Source organism: Diuraphis noxia, unplaced genomic scaffold, assembly GCF_037042655.1.
Source record: "Diuraphis noxia isolate RWA-SAM2 unplaced genomic scaffold, SU_Dnox_SAM2 contig0004, whole genome shotgun sequence".
In the NCBI taxonomy this organism is placed as follows: domain Eukaryota; kingdom Metazoa; phylum Arthropoda; class Insecta; order Hemiptera; family Aphididae; genus Diuraphis; species Diuraphis noxia.
Window position 1 is genome coordinate 3,887,297 of NW_028301714.1, and position 16,699 is coordinate 3,903,995.

The 16,699-nt window shown below is 30.3% G+C and overlaps 1 protein-coding gene across 1 annotated transcript; it reads right to left on the reverse strand.

Annotated features, from left to right (window-relative positions):
- Positions 1-1,964: 1,964 nt before the first annotated feature.
- LOC149055510 (protein CFDP2-like) lies at positions 1,965-11,331 on the reverse strand. The gene is made up of 5 exons (XM_089227551.1): positions 10,769-11,331; positions 8,906-9,000; positions 2,358-2,475; positions 2,137-2,296; positions 1,965-2,044 (listed from the first exon to the last, which is right to left on the reverse strand). Exons 3-4 carry the CDS (start codon positions 2,457-2,459, stop codon positions 2,216-2,218), a joined length of 183 nt encoding a protein of 60 aa, XP_089083677.1. The 5' UTR covers positions 2,460-2,475; positions 8,906-9,000; positions 10,769-11,331; the 3' UTR covers positions 1,965-2,044; positions 2,137-2,215.
- Positions 11,332-16,699: the final 5,368 nt, after the last annotated feature.

The following is a 16,699-nucleotide window of genomic DNA, read 5'->3' on the forward strand; positions in this document are numbered from 1 at the left end:
TCTGGAGAGGGTATTCCCATTATATTACGTATTAACAACTATTGCTTTGGCATTGAATGAGTTTCATAAATGCATGACTTGTGGTGTTTATGTTATATATTAAATCCTTATGATTATTTCATTTTAAAGAAAAGTAATTTATTTAAATTGTTTATAGTCATCGTCAGTAAATACAGTTTAAATTTAAAGTGACTGTAGAAGGTGCATATACTGGTGGTAATACAAAACTTTGATAGCTGTATAGAAAGTTCAAAATATAATAGTCAACCATCTCTGCAGGAGACGATTGTACAGATTGATATAGTTGCGGCCTACATAAAAAAAAAATACACAAAAATCAAACCGCATTAACGATATTGTATATAATGTATAAGGTTCTATTGTGGTGATTCATGGTCACGAATGATTAATTATTACTGATCGATTTCAGCATGAGTATCTTAAGAATATAAAATTGAATATAATCGTTTTGTAGATATATATATATTCTATTGCATAGAATAAGCCCAGCTGTAAATTCATAATTCATTGTGTTTGTGGGATGAGATGACAATCAAGGCCGTTAAATAGTACTGTATTATTGACCCGATTATTATTTCCAAGTTTTAGAGCCTTCAAAGCTTGTAAAAACCGAGGTTGAAAATATTTTGATGCCTAGTCTAATTTTTTATAAGTTTATACAATATGCCACCACTACAGTTGATATACACAGGTGAATCAAAACCAGGCCTATTATAATAATCTTACCTTGAACACTGAGCCAAGTTTAAATAAAACAACACATTACACAAATACAAATTTAAAAAACACAATAATAATCATATCATTTATAGATGGACTAATGTGTTTGTTTCAATTATTCTTGCGTAATTTACAGGAATCTATAGGTCGTAGATAGGTACTCATATATGTTTAGATTTATGAGATCATGAGTATGATTATATCACAGATGACAAATATAGGTAAACACGAATATTAACTCATGATTTAGAAATTATGTGTTTTTCATAAAAAAAGTGTTTATAACTCTTAGATGAATTTCAATGAAGTCTAACGATCAATTTTTAAGTGCCAAAGTAGGTATGCATTTGCATGTAAAAATTAAAGTCTCAAATCGATTTCGTTAAAATTTCTGTAACAAATTATAAAATATGTAATTTAATATTTCTCGATGAATGATCACTGCATCTTTGGCCTTTGCATCTGTATACCTATAATATAGCCTATAGGTATATAAAACTTTTTGTCACATATCTACTTACTGTACTCATTGGAGTGCGAGTCGGTCGTGCTGAGGTTCGTCCTGTGAATTTTTATGGGCCTAAACACCATATGCCCAATCATATTACTCATATATTTCATGATTCACTATGTACACTTTGTAGTTTAATATATTGTGTAATAATATAAGTGATAACAGAGCTTCAAAAAACGTTATTTATAATGTTATAAGTTATAACTAAAAAAATGTAAGTACCTACTTACATTTCAAAATTGTTGATCAAAGGGCCGATGAATTGGCAATGATAATATATAGGTACCACTGGTTTTAAAGCCTGCCCACGTGTATATCTGTACTTATCTGCATAAGTATATAACCAACATTATACACACTCTCGACTGCAGCAGCGCAATATTATGATATGTAGTATGTACCTATAGTATATATGTAACTACTATATTGTCAAGGTTATCAGTTAATTTAATTAATTTACATATCAATATAGATTAGGTATCTTCTTTTTTAATTGTGTAATATAAAAATAATTATTCTTATTTGATCAATTAAGTATAATAAATAATATGTATGACTTAAGATTTTTATTATTTATTTCATATAAAGAAGTATATAATAACATGTTTTGTTATAATATTTAAAAATAACTATAATAGCATTATTGCGTAATGTATCTACTATGTACCTTTAGTTAAAAAACTACAATAAGGTTTTAATTCTTTTTGTTCCATATTCAAATTCCTGAGCCGTGTTTTTGGTGGAATGCATTTTACAAACAGGTGTTTCCTTCCATTTTTTTGTATTGATCTTTTTTGACAAATTTAATAAATCCAAAAATAATTTGATACATGTTATTTAACATAATAATATTTTATAAGTATATATAGTACCATACTCACCAGTCACCAATAATATGAATATCTGACACACCCCAAATTATCGGTTTCTTGTTGTATCTGTACAAGTATCCTCACCTTGTCAAATGCTTTCTCGAAATCGATGAAACACAAATAAACCTTTTAGTTGATGTCTCGTCATCGTTGAACCAATATTTGGATGCTATAAATAAATTTTCCTTAGTTCCAAGCCCATTGTTGAAGCCAAATTGTTCTTGACTCACATATTCTTCTGCTTGACCACGGTCATTTTTTACTCCTAACCCAAACTCTCCGACTACACCTGGAATCTTACCTTCACCAATGTTGGCATTAAAGTCTCCCATGAATAGATTAGTGTCTCTATTTATACAATAATAGTTGAAAAATAAAATAAAGATATATATAGGTAGTCACAATTTTTTTTTATAAGCATTCAAAGTTTAAATTTTGACAACATATGTAAAAATTTCGAAAATTTGCAAATTATTTTATGCTAGAAATGCGTAACAAATTTTTCTTTTATATCTAAGATTTGAAAATTTTTAATAATCTATAATATATCGTAGACAGATAAACCGTCTCCGCTAAGAATCTTTTTCATATACAATGATATAATATCATTGGATTCAAATTTAATTCTACCCATTACATTTATCCACTTGTAACCTACTATACAGCAGAGAAACATCCTCGACTTACCCGTTTTTTTGTTGAATTTAATTATTTTCAAAAAAATTCACTATAGCCATTTTTTAGAGTTTATTTTTCTGAAAATATTGATTTTTCAAAATTTTATTTTCGTAAATTTTTTTTTATATTTATTTTTTTTAGTTTTGAGAAAAATTGCGAATTATTACACTTCGTAGTGTTTTAAAATAAGTGAAACATCGCGCTGCGCGAGTACTTATACGGACGACCGAACTATTCCAGTGTACCTAGTAACTATTATATTGATTTTCTTCAAAACTAGAAAAATACTAAAAATTAGGAAATTAATGAAAATAAAATTTTATTTTGAAACGATAATATTTACAGAAAAATAAACTTTACAAAATGGCTGTCTTTATTTTTTTTGGAAATAATTAAATGAAAAAAAGTGGGTAAGTCGTAGATGTCGCTCTGCTGTACAGTAGGTTACTGTAATGAATGGAATTAAATTTGAATCCAATTATATTATATTATTGTATACGAAAAATGATTCTGAGCGGAGATGGTTAGGTTAGGTTATCTGTTTAGGATATGTTATAGATTATAAAACATTTTCAAATCTTACTGATCTTAAATTTAAAATGAAATTTTTTTATTTTTTTTTTTTTTTTTTAAATTCAAATATACAATTTAATATTAATTTCTACATTTGAATTACCTATCTTCTGTAAGCTATAAGCTTGTGGCGAAGAAAGAGAGTTACAATTGTTACATATGCTTAAAAGAAAACTAAAATTAAAAGACAATAATTGCGTAGTTATACAAAATAGAAGGAGAGAGAAATAAAAAAATAAAAAAGTAATTATATAATATCATAAAGTTAAACCTAAGTTACATTTAACGATACACGCAGCCATTCAACAATTAATTTTTTAGCGTTATTTTTATAATTAATATTAAAATTTTTGTTTATAGAAAATGGCATATAATTGTAATAAATAGGACCAAGATATTCAACAAATTTTTTAAAAAGTGATGTTTTACCATCAAATGAACGAAGAGCTCTTTTTACTGAATACATTTCTGTCAACCCACTGATTTAGGTCAGTATATTGAGAAATTGCTTGATATAGAGCTAAATATACAGTTCTCATGATACGAACAGATACAATTTTATGTACCTAGCTTATAGAAAGTGTAATTTAGACTTCGAAGACGCATGACTATGTTATTCACATGAAGATTCCTTCTCAGGTGATTGCAAAACGATAAGCCTAGATATCGGGTACTAGATACTCTAAATAATTTTTGACAAACTGTGCCATTACAAAAAGTTCCATTTTCACAGAAATGTAACTTAAGTTCTTCAAAATTATCTTTAACATTATTTATCGAGAAGTTCATAAACATATTTTTTTTTTAAATTGATAGACTTCTAAGTTTTAGAACTGCAATAACCATTTTGGATTCTCGAGTTGCTTTAGTACTAACATCGCCCCAAGAGTCTCCACAATAGAGTAAGCAAGTATCATCTGCATATATTACTATTCTTCCGTTAATATCCAAATTACACATATTATGATTAATGTACAAAATGAACCCCTCTTGGTTCTTAAACACTTCATTGAGGAACATCGCAGTGTATAGATGTATCAACACCAGTAAAACAATTAATACGAACAATTTGCTTTCTATTTTCCAAGTAGCTTGTGAACCAACTTAAGCTTGTCACAGCAGTTATACCAAAATTAGGTAAAATATTAATTAATTTTTTATGATTAACAGTATCAAATGCTTTTGACAAATCCATAAAAATCACGATAACTTTCTTACTGTTATCTAAAGCCTTGTTTATAAATTGTGTTGCACTATATAAAGCATTCTCCGTTCCCAAACCTGGCCTAAAACCAAATTGCTGTTTTGAGAGAAGTTTATATTTTTCTAAAAATTTTAAGAGCCTGCTTTTCACAATTTTTTCCAGTATTTTCGAAAAATTCCTAAGCATGGATATTGGTCTATAATTGTTTACGCAAGTTTTATGCCCATTTTTATATATCGGTTTAGTCTGAACCTATAAATGTCTTTAATGAATGACTGTATATTTCAAACATTTACTTTCATAGTTTTTAAATTATAAATTATTTTAAATGATGTATTTGAATATTAATATGTTCATAGGGGTGCGCAGACTCTAAAAGCAGGTAGTGCCCATATTAATCATCATCGGCCATTTAGTTATCCGTATTATATATGTATTAATATAACAAATCTTAATTTTAAATAAGTACCTATTTAATATTATCACACATATTATATTTTATTACATAGTTTAATATAATAATATATCATGTTAAATACTTTATTTTAAACGTCATGAAAGTTCAAATAAAAAAAAATACAATCTCTAGTAAATTCGAATAAAGCATAAAAAAATATAATAATTATGAATAACAGATCTACAAATAGTAGAAATCATAAAGGTATTTAATGTCCTTAGAGAAATCTTCTATTAACTCATAGTCACTCTAAGCAGCTGGAGCGTAAACTGATATTTATCTTATTTGGAATTGCTTCTAATTGTACTATTGATATTCTATCCGATATCGGTATATGAATCCGCTTACTGTTCTGTGAATATCCTTATGAGGGCTCTATCTTGATCCTAACTAACATTGCTGTTATTGTATAGGGATTTCGCTGGTTGACGACCGAGGAAGGGTGCTACTTCTATTTCCACTGCAAAATCTGGGGTTCCGACATCCGCAGAGCTCCATGTCCCCGGCATCCCCACTTTGAACTTTCGTAAAAAAACCCGAGGCGATCGTTTGTACTCTGTTTGTACCGGTTTGTACCGCAAAAATCATCGTTTGTACCAAAAGCTGTAAAAAGTTACAACCGTTTTAAGTTGGGGGTGCTGGAGACATGCCAGCACCCCAACTTTGAGCTTTCGTAAAAAAAACCCGGGGCGATCGTTTGTACTCTGTTTGTACCGGTTTGTACCGCAAAAATCGTCGTTTGTACCGAAAGCTGTAAAAAGTTACAAACGTTTTAAGTTGGGGGTGCTGGAGACATGCCAAAACCCCCACTTTGAGCTTTCGTAAAAAAACCCGGGGCGATCGTTTGTACTCTGTTTGTACCGCAAAAATCGTCGTTTGTACCGAAAAATGTAAAAAGTTACAAACGTTTTAAGTTGGGGGTGCTGGAGACATGCCAGCACCCCCACTTTGAGCTTTCGAAAAAAAAACCAGATCCATCGTTTGTACTCTGTTTGTACCGGTTTGTACCGCAAAAATCGTCGTTTGTACCGAAAGCTGTAAAAAGTTATTAACGTTTTAAGTTGGCGGTGCTAGAGACATGCCAGCACCCCCCACTTTGAGCTTTCGTAAAAAAACATGGGCCGATCGTTTGTACTTTGTTTATAACGCAAAAGTCGTCGTTTGTACCGAAAGCTGTAAAAAGTCATAAAAGTTTCGGGCACGACTCCAGCATCCCCACTTTGAGGGTAGGCATAAAAAATCGGCCAAAATATGAGGATTGAGTGACTGTAAACTTAAAATACACTTATAGAATCATATTTGAAACAAAAATATAACAAAACCATTTAAAACCCATTGAAAAATAAATATTTTAAATTATTTGTTGCAAATAAAAAATAAAAAATAATATATATACATATATATATATATCTAACATAAAAATTAAAAATATTAATTTTTTCTAACAAATGATAAAAACATAAAGGTAGGTATAACTGTAAATAATTTTTAAATTTGTATTGTATCTAATGATAAGTTATTTAACCGGAATCTAAAACTAGCATCTAATCGCTGTAAATTAACATTTTAAAATATTCTTTTGTAAATAAAACATAGCATTAAATTCCATATTTTAATAAGAAATAATAAGTTAATAAGTAACAAACAATAGTGATTTAAACATTTTAAATTATTTGTTGCAAAACAAAATAACAAATAATATATATATGTATAGTATATACTTAACATAAAAATTAAAAATATTTATTTCTTCTAACAAATGATAAAAACATAAAGATAGGTACAACTGTTAATAACTTTAAAATTTGTATTGTATCTAATGATAAGTTATCTAACAGGAATCTTACCTAACATCTAACCACTGTAAGTTAACATTTAAAAATATTCTTTTGTAAATAAAACATAGTATTAAATTCCGTATTATAATAAAAAATAATAAGTTTATAAGTAACATACAAAATGATATTTGTGTATATATAATGAATAAAAAGCTTACAAAAAAAAATAAAACTTAAGTTTAATTTGCGATTTAAAAATAAGTATAAAAACCAAATACACTTATTTAAATTTTTTTAATTTAAGAATTAATTTACCTTTAAACTGTATAAATTAATATTTGACAATGATTTGCTCGAGTATTTTGCCGTACACTCCGTATTGAATTGAACAGAGTACAAACGATCGGCCCATGTTTTTTTACGAAAGCTCAAAGTGGGGGGGGGCGCTGGCATGTCTCTAGCACCCCGAACTTAAAACGTTAATAACTTTTTACAGCTTTCGGTACAAACGACGATTTTTGCGGTACAAACCGGTACAAACAGAGTACAAACGATGGATCTGGTTTTTTTTTCGAAAGCTCAAAGTGGGGGTGCTGGCATGTCTTCAGCACCCCCAACTTAAAACGTTTGTAACTTTTTACAGCTTTCGGTACAAACGACGATTTTTGCGGTACAAACCGGTAAAAACAGAGTACAAACGATCGCCCCGGGTTTTTTTACGAAAGCTCAAAGTGGGGATGCCGGGGACATGGACCTCATCCGCAGTACAGTCGACAGTAAAGTTTATAACTTAATTATTTGCTAACATAGTAACATGATTTTAAATAGGGAATTTAATGTAGTAGATTCCCGTTGCTTTCTACATTGCGATATTATTTCCAAGAAGTAACGTGAATAATAGAGTCGGACTATCAATACTTGATTTACGCCATGGTATTCTAGTGAAGTCGTCGCTACCCAACCGCACTCTCTATTTGATATACGAGTGTTTATTGATTATTATCAATTATCCAATATAACTAAAGGATATTCGTGTTGGAGTTAGATGCTCCTGCCTATAGTGGAATCGAAATTTTCAAATAATGTTCCTGACTTTTAGCCATCCTCTCAGACGATTTATCAATGTCTGTTAACGAGCAGAACATTTTTTCGACATTCTGATGATACAATAAGTAAGTCGTAAGAATCTTTTATGTTATTGGCTTCTTCGTGTTATTCAATAGACTCTTTTTATTTTGGCAACATTTACTTAGTTGAAGAGTGTAGCTATGCCCTATGAGGGAGACTATAAAGTGGAACAATAATTTCACTGACACATATAACTGTTGCCTGGGATTTGGCTTTTCTAGAATTATTAAAGTTTTTTAATTGTATAATTTGCTAATTTCAAATAATGCATAATAACTTGCATAAAACTCAATCAAAAGAAATTGCCTATACTGGAATGGTTTTCCTGAAATTTTCCGCAAGATGGATCTCGAGGCACCGGGTTCGCAATACCCGTAGTATAAAATACTTCCCACGACGTCCGCAAGTAAGTCCACAATTATAAGTTCATTATCACCGGTTAAACGTTATGTGTAATGTAATAACTTATAAGTGCATGTGTATGATTGGCCAAAAATTAATAGGGACAAGAGAAAAACAGCACAAAAAGTTTCTCCTACATCAAATGGTTACATCTCAAAATCGATTGAATTAAATTACAAAATTCAAAAACAGAAAATCTTAAAATAAAAGTCTAATGATTTGTTGGTAATAAATACAAGTGTTACCATTTAAAAATCTTAAGTTGATTAATGTTTATCATGTATAAAAAATAGTAATTAGTTGTAGATTTCATTAAATTTCAACATTTCCAAAAAATAAATTTAGTAAAAAAATTAAAGCTTTTCGAAATATTAAGTGTCTTACGTTAAATGATTAAAATAGCATTTTTTCAAAGTAGGAAACGTGTACTTATAATATTATAACTATTTACCATGATACGCCTTGACCTATTCATACATATTTACAATATAATATGGACATATGATATGTATAAAGTACTATACGAATACTAATTAGAAGTAATTAATGTTTACATACCTACAGCTGGTGCCTTCAGGTTGCGTTTCTTACTTCGCCAAATAGGACGTAGTTAATCATTGATTAGAAATGAAAATCCAGTCTTTTCAGTGAACCTAAGACGAAGCGGACTATAATTAGTACAACAGCCACGGTCCAGGCGACGTTGTCCTCCATCTCGGCTTAAACTGTAATTCTGACGTCTAAACAACACGTGTCAGGAGTCTATTGACTCATCCGACAACGTTTCAGGCGGACAGCCAATCGAATTATCACCAAGCGGTGACGGTACCGATCGAGTCGCAAAAGATCGGTATAATCGTGCTACCCAGGTATACACCAAGACGGTTCACCGCTTTGTATATTATCCTGGTTACCTCTGTAGAACGCGGTGTACATAATAGCGCCCACACGGTATATACCTGGTGGTGTTCCACGCAAGGTTTATCCGAGGGTACACCATAATATGCAACGGCCGGTATACAATGGTGTGCACGATATGTCATCGCTCCTACTGGAAATCGACCAGATACCGTTCAGTGGAAAGACGTTCGTGACGAATCGCCAACCGAATTAACGCCAAGCGGCGATGGTACTGATGGACTCGGAGTAGTGCTGGAGGATCGGTGCAACTAAATTACACATGCGGGACGGTGCGCCCCGTAGTGTAACTCAATCACCAATGTATAACACGGTGTGCATTGGTGCCCACACGGATAACCTGGTGGTGCTCCACGCAACGTATAACCGGCTTCTTCATAGTTATGTACCCGGTTTACAATGGAGTACACGACTGACCCTCTCCAATTGGACAGCGATCGGATACCATTCGGTGGAAAGTCGTTTTTGACGAATAACCAACCGAATTAACGCCAAGCGGCGATGGTACTGATCGACTATCAAAAGAGCGGTATAATCGTGCTACCCAGGTATACACCAAGACGGTTCACCGCTTTGTATATTATCCTGGTTACCTCTGTAGAACGCGGTTTACATAATAGCGCCCACACGGTATATACCTGGTGGTGTTCCACGCAAGGTTTATCCGTGGGTACACCATAATATGCAACGGCCGGTATACAATGGTGTGCACGATGTCATCGCTCCTACTGGGAACCGACCAGATACCGTTCGGTGGAAAGACGTCAGTGAGACAGTGACGAATCGCCAACCGAATTAACGCCAAGCGGCGATGGTACTGATGGACTCGGAGTAGTGCGGGAGGATCGGTGCAACTAAATTACACATTCGGGACGGTGCGCCCCGTAGTGTAACTCAATCACCAATGTATAACACGGTGTGCATTGGTGCCCACACGGATAACCTGGTGGTGCTCCACGCAACGTATAACCGGCTTCTTCATAGTTATGTACCCGGTTTACAATGGAGTACACGACTGACCCTCTCCAATTGGACAGCGATCGGATACCATTCGGTGGAAAGTCGTTTTTGACGAATAACCAACCGAATTAACGCCAAGCGGCGATGGTACTGATGGACTCGGAGTAGTGCGGGAGGATCGGTGCAACTAAATTACACATTCGGGACGGTGCGCCCCGTAGTGTAACTCAATCACCAATGTATAACACGGTGTGCATTGGTGCCCACACGGATAACCTGGTGGTGCTCCACGCAACGTATAACCGGCTTCTTCATAGTTATATACCCGGTTTACAATGGCGTACACGAATGACCCTCTCTAATTGGACAGCGATCGGATACCGTTCTGTGGAAGTCCGGTCTGATACGTCTATGATAATCGGGTCATATAGATTCCTAAACTACGGTTGATTGTTGACGCGATCAGAATGCCAGAATAATTAACCGCGATGGTAGCCAACGTAGCCAAACCTATGTTGGTAATAATATTCAGCTTCGTCTTACTTGTTACGCAGCGGTCTTCGCACAATATAGTGTTCAATGTCTGACTGGGATCGATGGAAAGACATGGAAAACCACATCATGTTTGTTGTATATCATGTAACAGTTTTTTACTAAACATTTTTACAAATACTTGACACATTTATAGAGTACATTTTTTTTGTTTTCTTGACATTTAGGGGGCATCGCTCCCAAGTCTTTTTTTGCATCCGAGCTTGCATGTATAGTTCATTTCGGTAAGTAGGAGTTACATTCTTACGATTTTTATTTTCAAGGATTTATAATTTATACTTGTGGATTATAAACGCGAATATTGGTAAATGCGATATGCGACGACTTATGAATTGTTCAAATCGTGACAAGAATCATATTAGGCATTGAAGCAGAAAATTAATCATTATAATCAGGGTTGGGCAGTTTCTTCGATACAAGTATCATTGATACAATTATTGTGTCTTGTAGGTGCGGAGTGTCCCACCGGGATACCAGGAATATTCCCGGTGGCCTGGAAGCTAAATGTGCCGTTTACCTAAAGTTTAGATAGAAAAAAAAATAATGCAGAGTAATGAAAGAGTTTATTTATTTATATACGAAGACGAAATCGAATTTAATTGATTATTTCTTTATTATTTTGATATTTTAAATTATGATGTAGCCATTATTATAATTATATCTAAAGCTAAAATAGTTTATTCTTTGTATGTTGCTATATTTATTTTACTTCCATTAGAACATATTATGATTTATTATTATTTTGATTTGTGTATTTTTATTTCAGTTTTATAGTTTTGTTAATAGTTTTATCTGTAAAATACATACACTATAATATTATTTATGATTATATATTATTTTAGTACCTATTGGTTGTTTGCCTGCCTATATGGCTATATACGTATATCGTATATATTTACATACAAAATTAGATAAAATACAATTTTTAACCAGGAGATGAAAATTTTGAGTGGCCTGGAGAAACTTAATTTTCCTGTCCTGAATTTTTTTCCCACTCCGCCCCTGGTGTCTTGTACTTCGATACTATTATATGAAATATCGAGTATCTTGTAGCGCGATACTTCAAAGCAATGTATCTCATATCTAGTATCTCAATACTGCTTTTTTAGTATCTTTCCCTTGGAAATTATTTTTCAGTACCGATAAATCATAAAATTATAAACTATTATTGTCGACTTCTATAACTTTGTCAATTTTGTAAATAGAAAAAAACTTTATACAAAAAACATTTAAAAAAATAATAATCTATCCAAATATGTAGAAATAAAGTAGTGTTTCCAATTAAAAAAAATGTACCTAAGTTGTATTGCGCATGCGCACACTAAAAGTGTTAAACATTTGAAACTCATAAATAAATGTGTATTTAAGTGCTATCTTTCATTCAGTGAAAACCCCACCATACAAGGTCATCGTTCTGAAATATTTAAGGGTACCTCTTAGCGTGATCACACTGTATATTAGGATTTAGGACATTATGTTATTACTAAAATTATTTTTATTATGTATTTGTATAATTTTTAATGTAGAATTATTATTGATATAATTATTATTATTTAATTGTTCTGTAATTGTATTATGGTTATTATTGCATCGTTGACGACATTGAGATTACGTTATGTCGTAATTGATTTGTTTTATTATTACTGAATGAGTGTCAATTTTTATTATTTTATTTGCATATTTAACGAAGGTGGTCATCCTCATATAATAAACATATTTTTTTTTAAAACCAGTGTCTAATTTTATTAAAATATATCTAGTATTTTAACTGTATCGCGATACTCCAAAGCCAAGTATCGAGTATCAAGTATCGCGATACCTACTCTAAAAGTCTAAAGTCAAATATCAAGTATCTCGATACTGCTTTTTGTGTATCTTGCCCAATCCTGATTATAATGATATATCTTATACAGTACTTAATTTATATAACATTTTGATTGTTACAGTTCTGTAAAATATTGTAAATATTTCAATATTTGTGTTTTATAGATTTTCGACCATGTTAAGTCGGAGTAAGTGGTATAACTGTTGTTTTACTTTACTTATATTTCACATTCAACAAAAAAATGACTAGTACGTACTATGTATACATTTTTTTAGACGATATTGATTTTATACTATATTCATTTCTTTATTGTGTGTTTATATATTTATTTAGACGTATCTACACTCTTACTTTGTTAAATAATTTTTTTATACCTTGTTATACCTACTACCTGAAAAGTGTTTAAAATATTTTTTTAACATATAATAGTCCTCAAACAGTCTTATTTAGTTATTTAATACATCAGTACACTATTTTAACATTTGAATATTCAGTAATAATCATAGGCGCAATTTGGGGGGGACTTGGAGGGGCTTAGCCCCTCCAATATTAAAATTGGCCCCTTCAAAAATTTATATTTAAATTGAAGTATTGAATCCTTCATTAATTATCTAATATACATAATACAGTAACCGTTATTTCAAAAAAAATTTTTCTAAAGTTTAAATCTAGAAACACGAAACAAGCCAATGCAACAACATGATGTTAGACCTTAGTTACCCACCGTATTACGAGAACAATAAAATTACTGTCTAGTGTCTTATTTGGCGTATATGTATATATAAACTGTTGTCTGTTATCATTATCTTTAACAATTCCAATTAGCTCTGCAACATGTGAAAGATCATTCTCAGCAATGAGAAAGATTAAAAGTTGGCTTCAAACATCTATGAATCGAGATAGATTTACAAATTTGTCATTAATTTATATAGAACGAGATTTATCAAATTAATTGTCTATCGAAAAAATATTAGATACGTTTGCAATTTCTAACCGAAGGTTCCAATTATAATAATATACTTAATAAATAAATATATATTACATTTATTTACCTAAATGTTGTTATTTTTTCATACAAATATTTTTAGCTTTATTAATAGATGCATTATAATTTATAATATATTAAATGTGGGAAAGTGGGTGAGAAAAAAATGAAATTGCCATAGAGTTCCCTACGGGTCTGTTTCATTTAAATATGTTAAGCCCCTCCAAGTTAAAAACTGAAATTGCGCCTATGGTAATAATTCTAGTTAACATAAAATATTTTATATTTTATATATATATATATATATTGTATATATTTATTACTGCTTTTTAAAACGCAGTTTTATTAAATATTGTATTATTATAATAATAGATAGTTTAAATTATAGTTATAACTTATGATTGTTATAAACAATGCATATTGTATAAACATAGGTATTTGTAAAATTTTATTTGTGTGCACATATTCAAATTATGGACTGCAATTGATTCAATTAACAACTATACCAAAATAAAAATAATTTTTTATATGAACAGTGGTCTTACATCTACATTCTACAATACGATAACATTTGAATATTAATTTATGCCATAAAAAGCATTAATAATTAATTATAATTAAGTAATTATTTAGTCAATTTTTAGAAATGAAATTTCTTTACAGAAAGTACAATAAGAAGATCTATAGCTAAATTGTTATTATATATTTTATGAGCACTATTATTATTGGAATTTTAGAAGCAGATATAACAAAAATTTGAATACCAAAATGCACTGTTTTATAAGTATATTTTAATATTTACTATGATAACCATAGGTAGTCGTCTTAGCCACTTTTTGAAATAAAATTTTGATATGAATTTATAATCTCATAATTTTCTTAACATATAGCAAGTCCCCGTAGCTATACCACTATTAAATTATTTAACTAAAATTCTGGTTTTTGAGCTTCCTAATAGTTCACCTATCATTCTACAAAAAATATTTAAAATATCTCATTCTAGAAATATTAATAATTTCAACTATGTAAAGTAATATTAACGTAAATGAAACGGAATATAATAACTTAAACTATACTAAATGTACGACCTGCAGCCACAGCTTCTGTGTTGACAGAATATCAATTCACTCTTGAAACATGGCGTTACTTTGTTGGCAGCTATTTTAAGTCGAGGAGGACAAATTGATTAATTGAAAACATTGCATTTCTTTTCTTTAAACACTATATAAAAATATAAAAAATTATTGAATACAATTATTAAAACAATAAAATTCATTGTCGAAATATTACAATATAAATAAACTTATTAGATTCGATTAAACATTTAAACTGTGTATAGGAACAATCGTCGTCAACAATAAACAATACACTAATCAGGTTACTATAATAATAATAATAATATTTATAGCCAGCACAATATTGGTGGTAGGTTTTGATATATTACACATTAAATTTACACATATGTTTATTTAAATACAACTATACAAGTTACCCTACTAGCTAACACATTATATAATATATATTGTATATGCTACATAGAGTTTATACACAATACTATAATAATAATAATAATAATAATATATTACGCCATTGAAATATACACAAAACAGTAAAAATAAAGCAAAATTATTAAAACACTACCCAAAAAACAAGACTTGTACCTTCGGGTGGATGAGTTCAATAGAGTCAATACATATAAATTAAACTTTTTACAGATCTTCAAATAAAATATACTTATTAGTATTTTATTAGGTACTTAAAATTAACATTTCATTTCTATTAAACAACAGAACATTTATTTTTTATAATATAATATAACATTAGAACAAAAATGAATGTTACTAAAAATTATTATTGTTTAGATCCAATGTTTATAATAGTAATTAATTAACACGGATTTTGTTGTAAATATTTTAATGTCAATAACTAATTTCCTACATAAATCTATTCCTTTATTAACAGTTACACAACAGATCATCGCACTCAGTCAATTTCAAGTTCATCACAAGTGCAGAACTACAAAATAAAATTTAAACACCTTATAAATATTATGTTGATGTAAATAATAACCCTTGTAACCCAATGGCTTATGTCGCAGGGTAAATTTTTTGTCAATAAAAATAACAATAACAAACATATGGTGTAAATTTCAAATTTCTAGAATTATTCATTTTTGATCAACAACAAAATAAGAATATCGTTACAAGAGAAATTGAGTGAAAATATCTTGCTACGTTGTAATTCAAATGCTCTTAAGAATTTAATTCGACCTTCCGGTAGAAATGTTTTATTTGATAAATGTAGACATACTCATGAAGAATCCCGTATTGAATGTTCATCTCTTAAATTTGAAAAGATAAATGTTTATAAATTTAACCAGAACGAAGTACTAATCGTTTCCTATATAGGTACGGTATAATAATATTAAATATACTTACCAAACGTTAGCCCATCAGTTGTGTTGATATTCACTAAAATTATTATTTTTATCATCCCTGCAGAATCGCGTGTTTTATTATATCTGGTACGAACAATAATTAATTTCGCGGCCATATATTTCTGCAGTATATTTATGTGCAAGACTCTTTGTTTAAAAATTTTAAAATTATCGAAGAGAAAAATGGGAATGAGCATACCAGGGCTATGATTTGTATGCAATAAAAAATTGTGAAATATGCATTTTATTTACCAAATATGCAAAAATATGCATTTTAATTATTTTAATTGCTTAGATTTTATATTGACCGACATACTTTTATTAATAGTGTTTATCTTTCTTACGGTTTTTACGATCGAATTTAAAATGACAGACTGATGATAATACTGCCGTCTCAGCTATAGTCTCGAAAACTGTGTCTTTAATTACTTTACAGTTTACACTTCTCGATCAATAGTCAGGCGAAGGAAACATAAAATTTTAGAGCTAATGTGCTATACAGCTTTTGTTTAGGTACTGTATACACTGTTTACAGTATACAAAAGTACTATAAAATATAATTACTGTGGGAAAAGGACTTCTAAAAAAAAATTATCAAATATGCACTTATAACAATATTAAACAGTCATTGATGTTGTAATACGTTGGGTTATTAGCATTAATGATAGGTACTCA

What these genes read in the sequence shown, in the direction of transcription:
- LOC149055510 (XM_089227551.1), bottom strand. Translation starts at nt 2,459, where the DNA reads ATGGGAGACTTTAATGCCAACATTGGTGAAGGTAAGATTCCAGGTGTA. An exon ending in GTGGTCAAGCAGAAGAATAT is followed by an intron (nt 2,297 to 2,357) that starts GTGAGTCAAGAA and finishes ATTTATTTATAG; the next exon opens with CATCCAAATATTGGTTCAAC.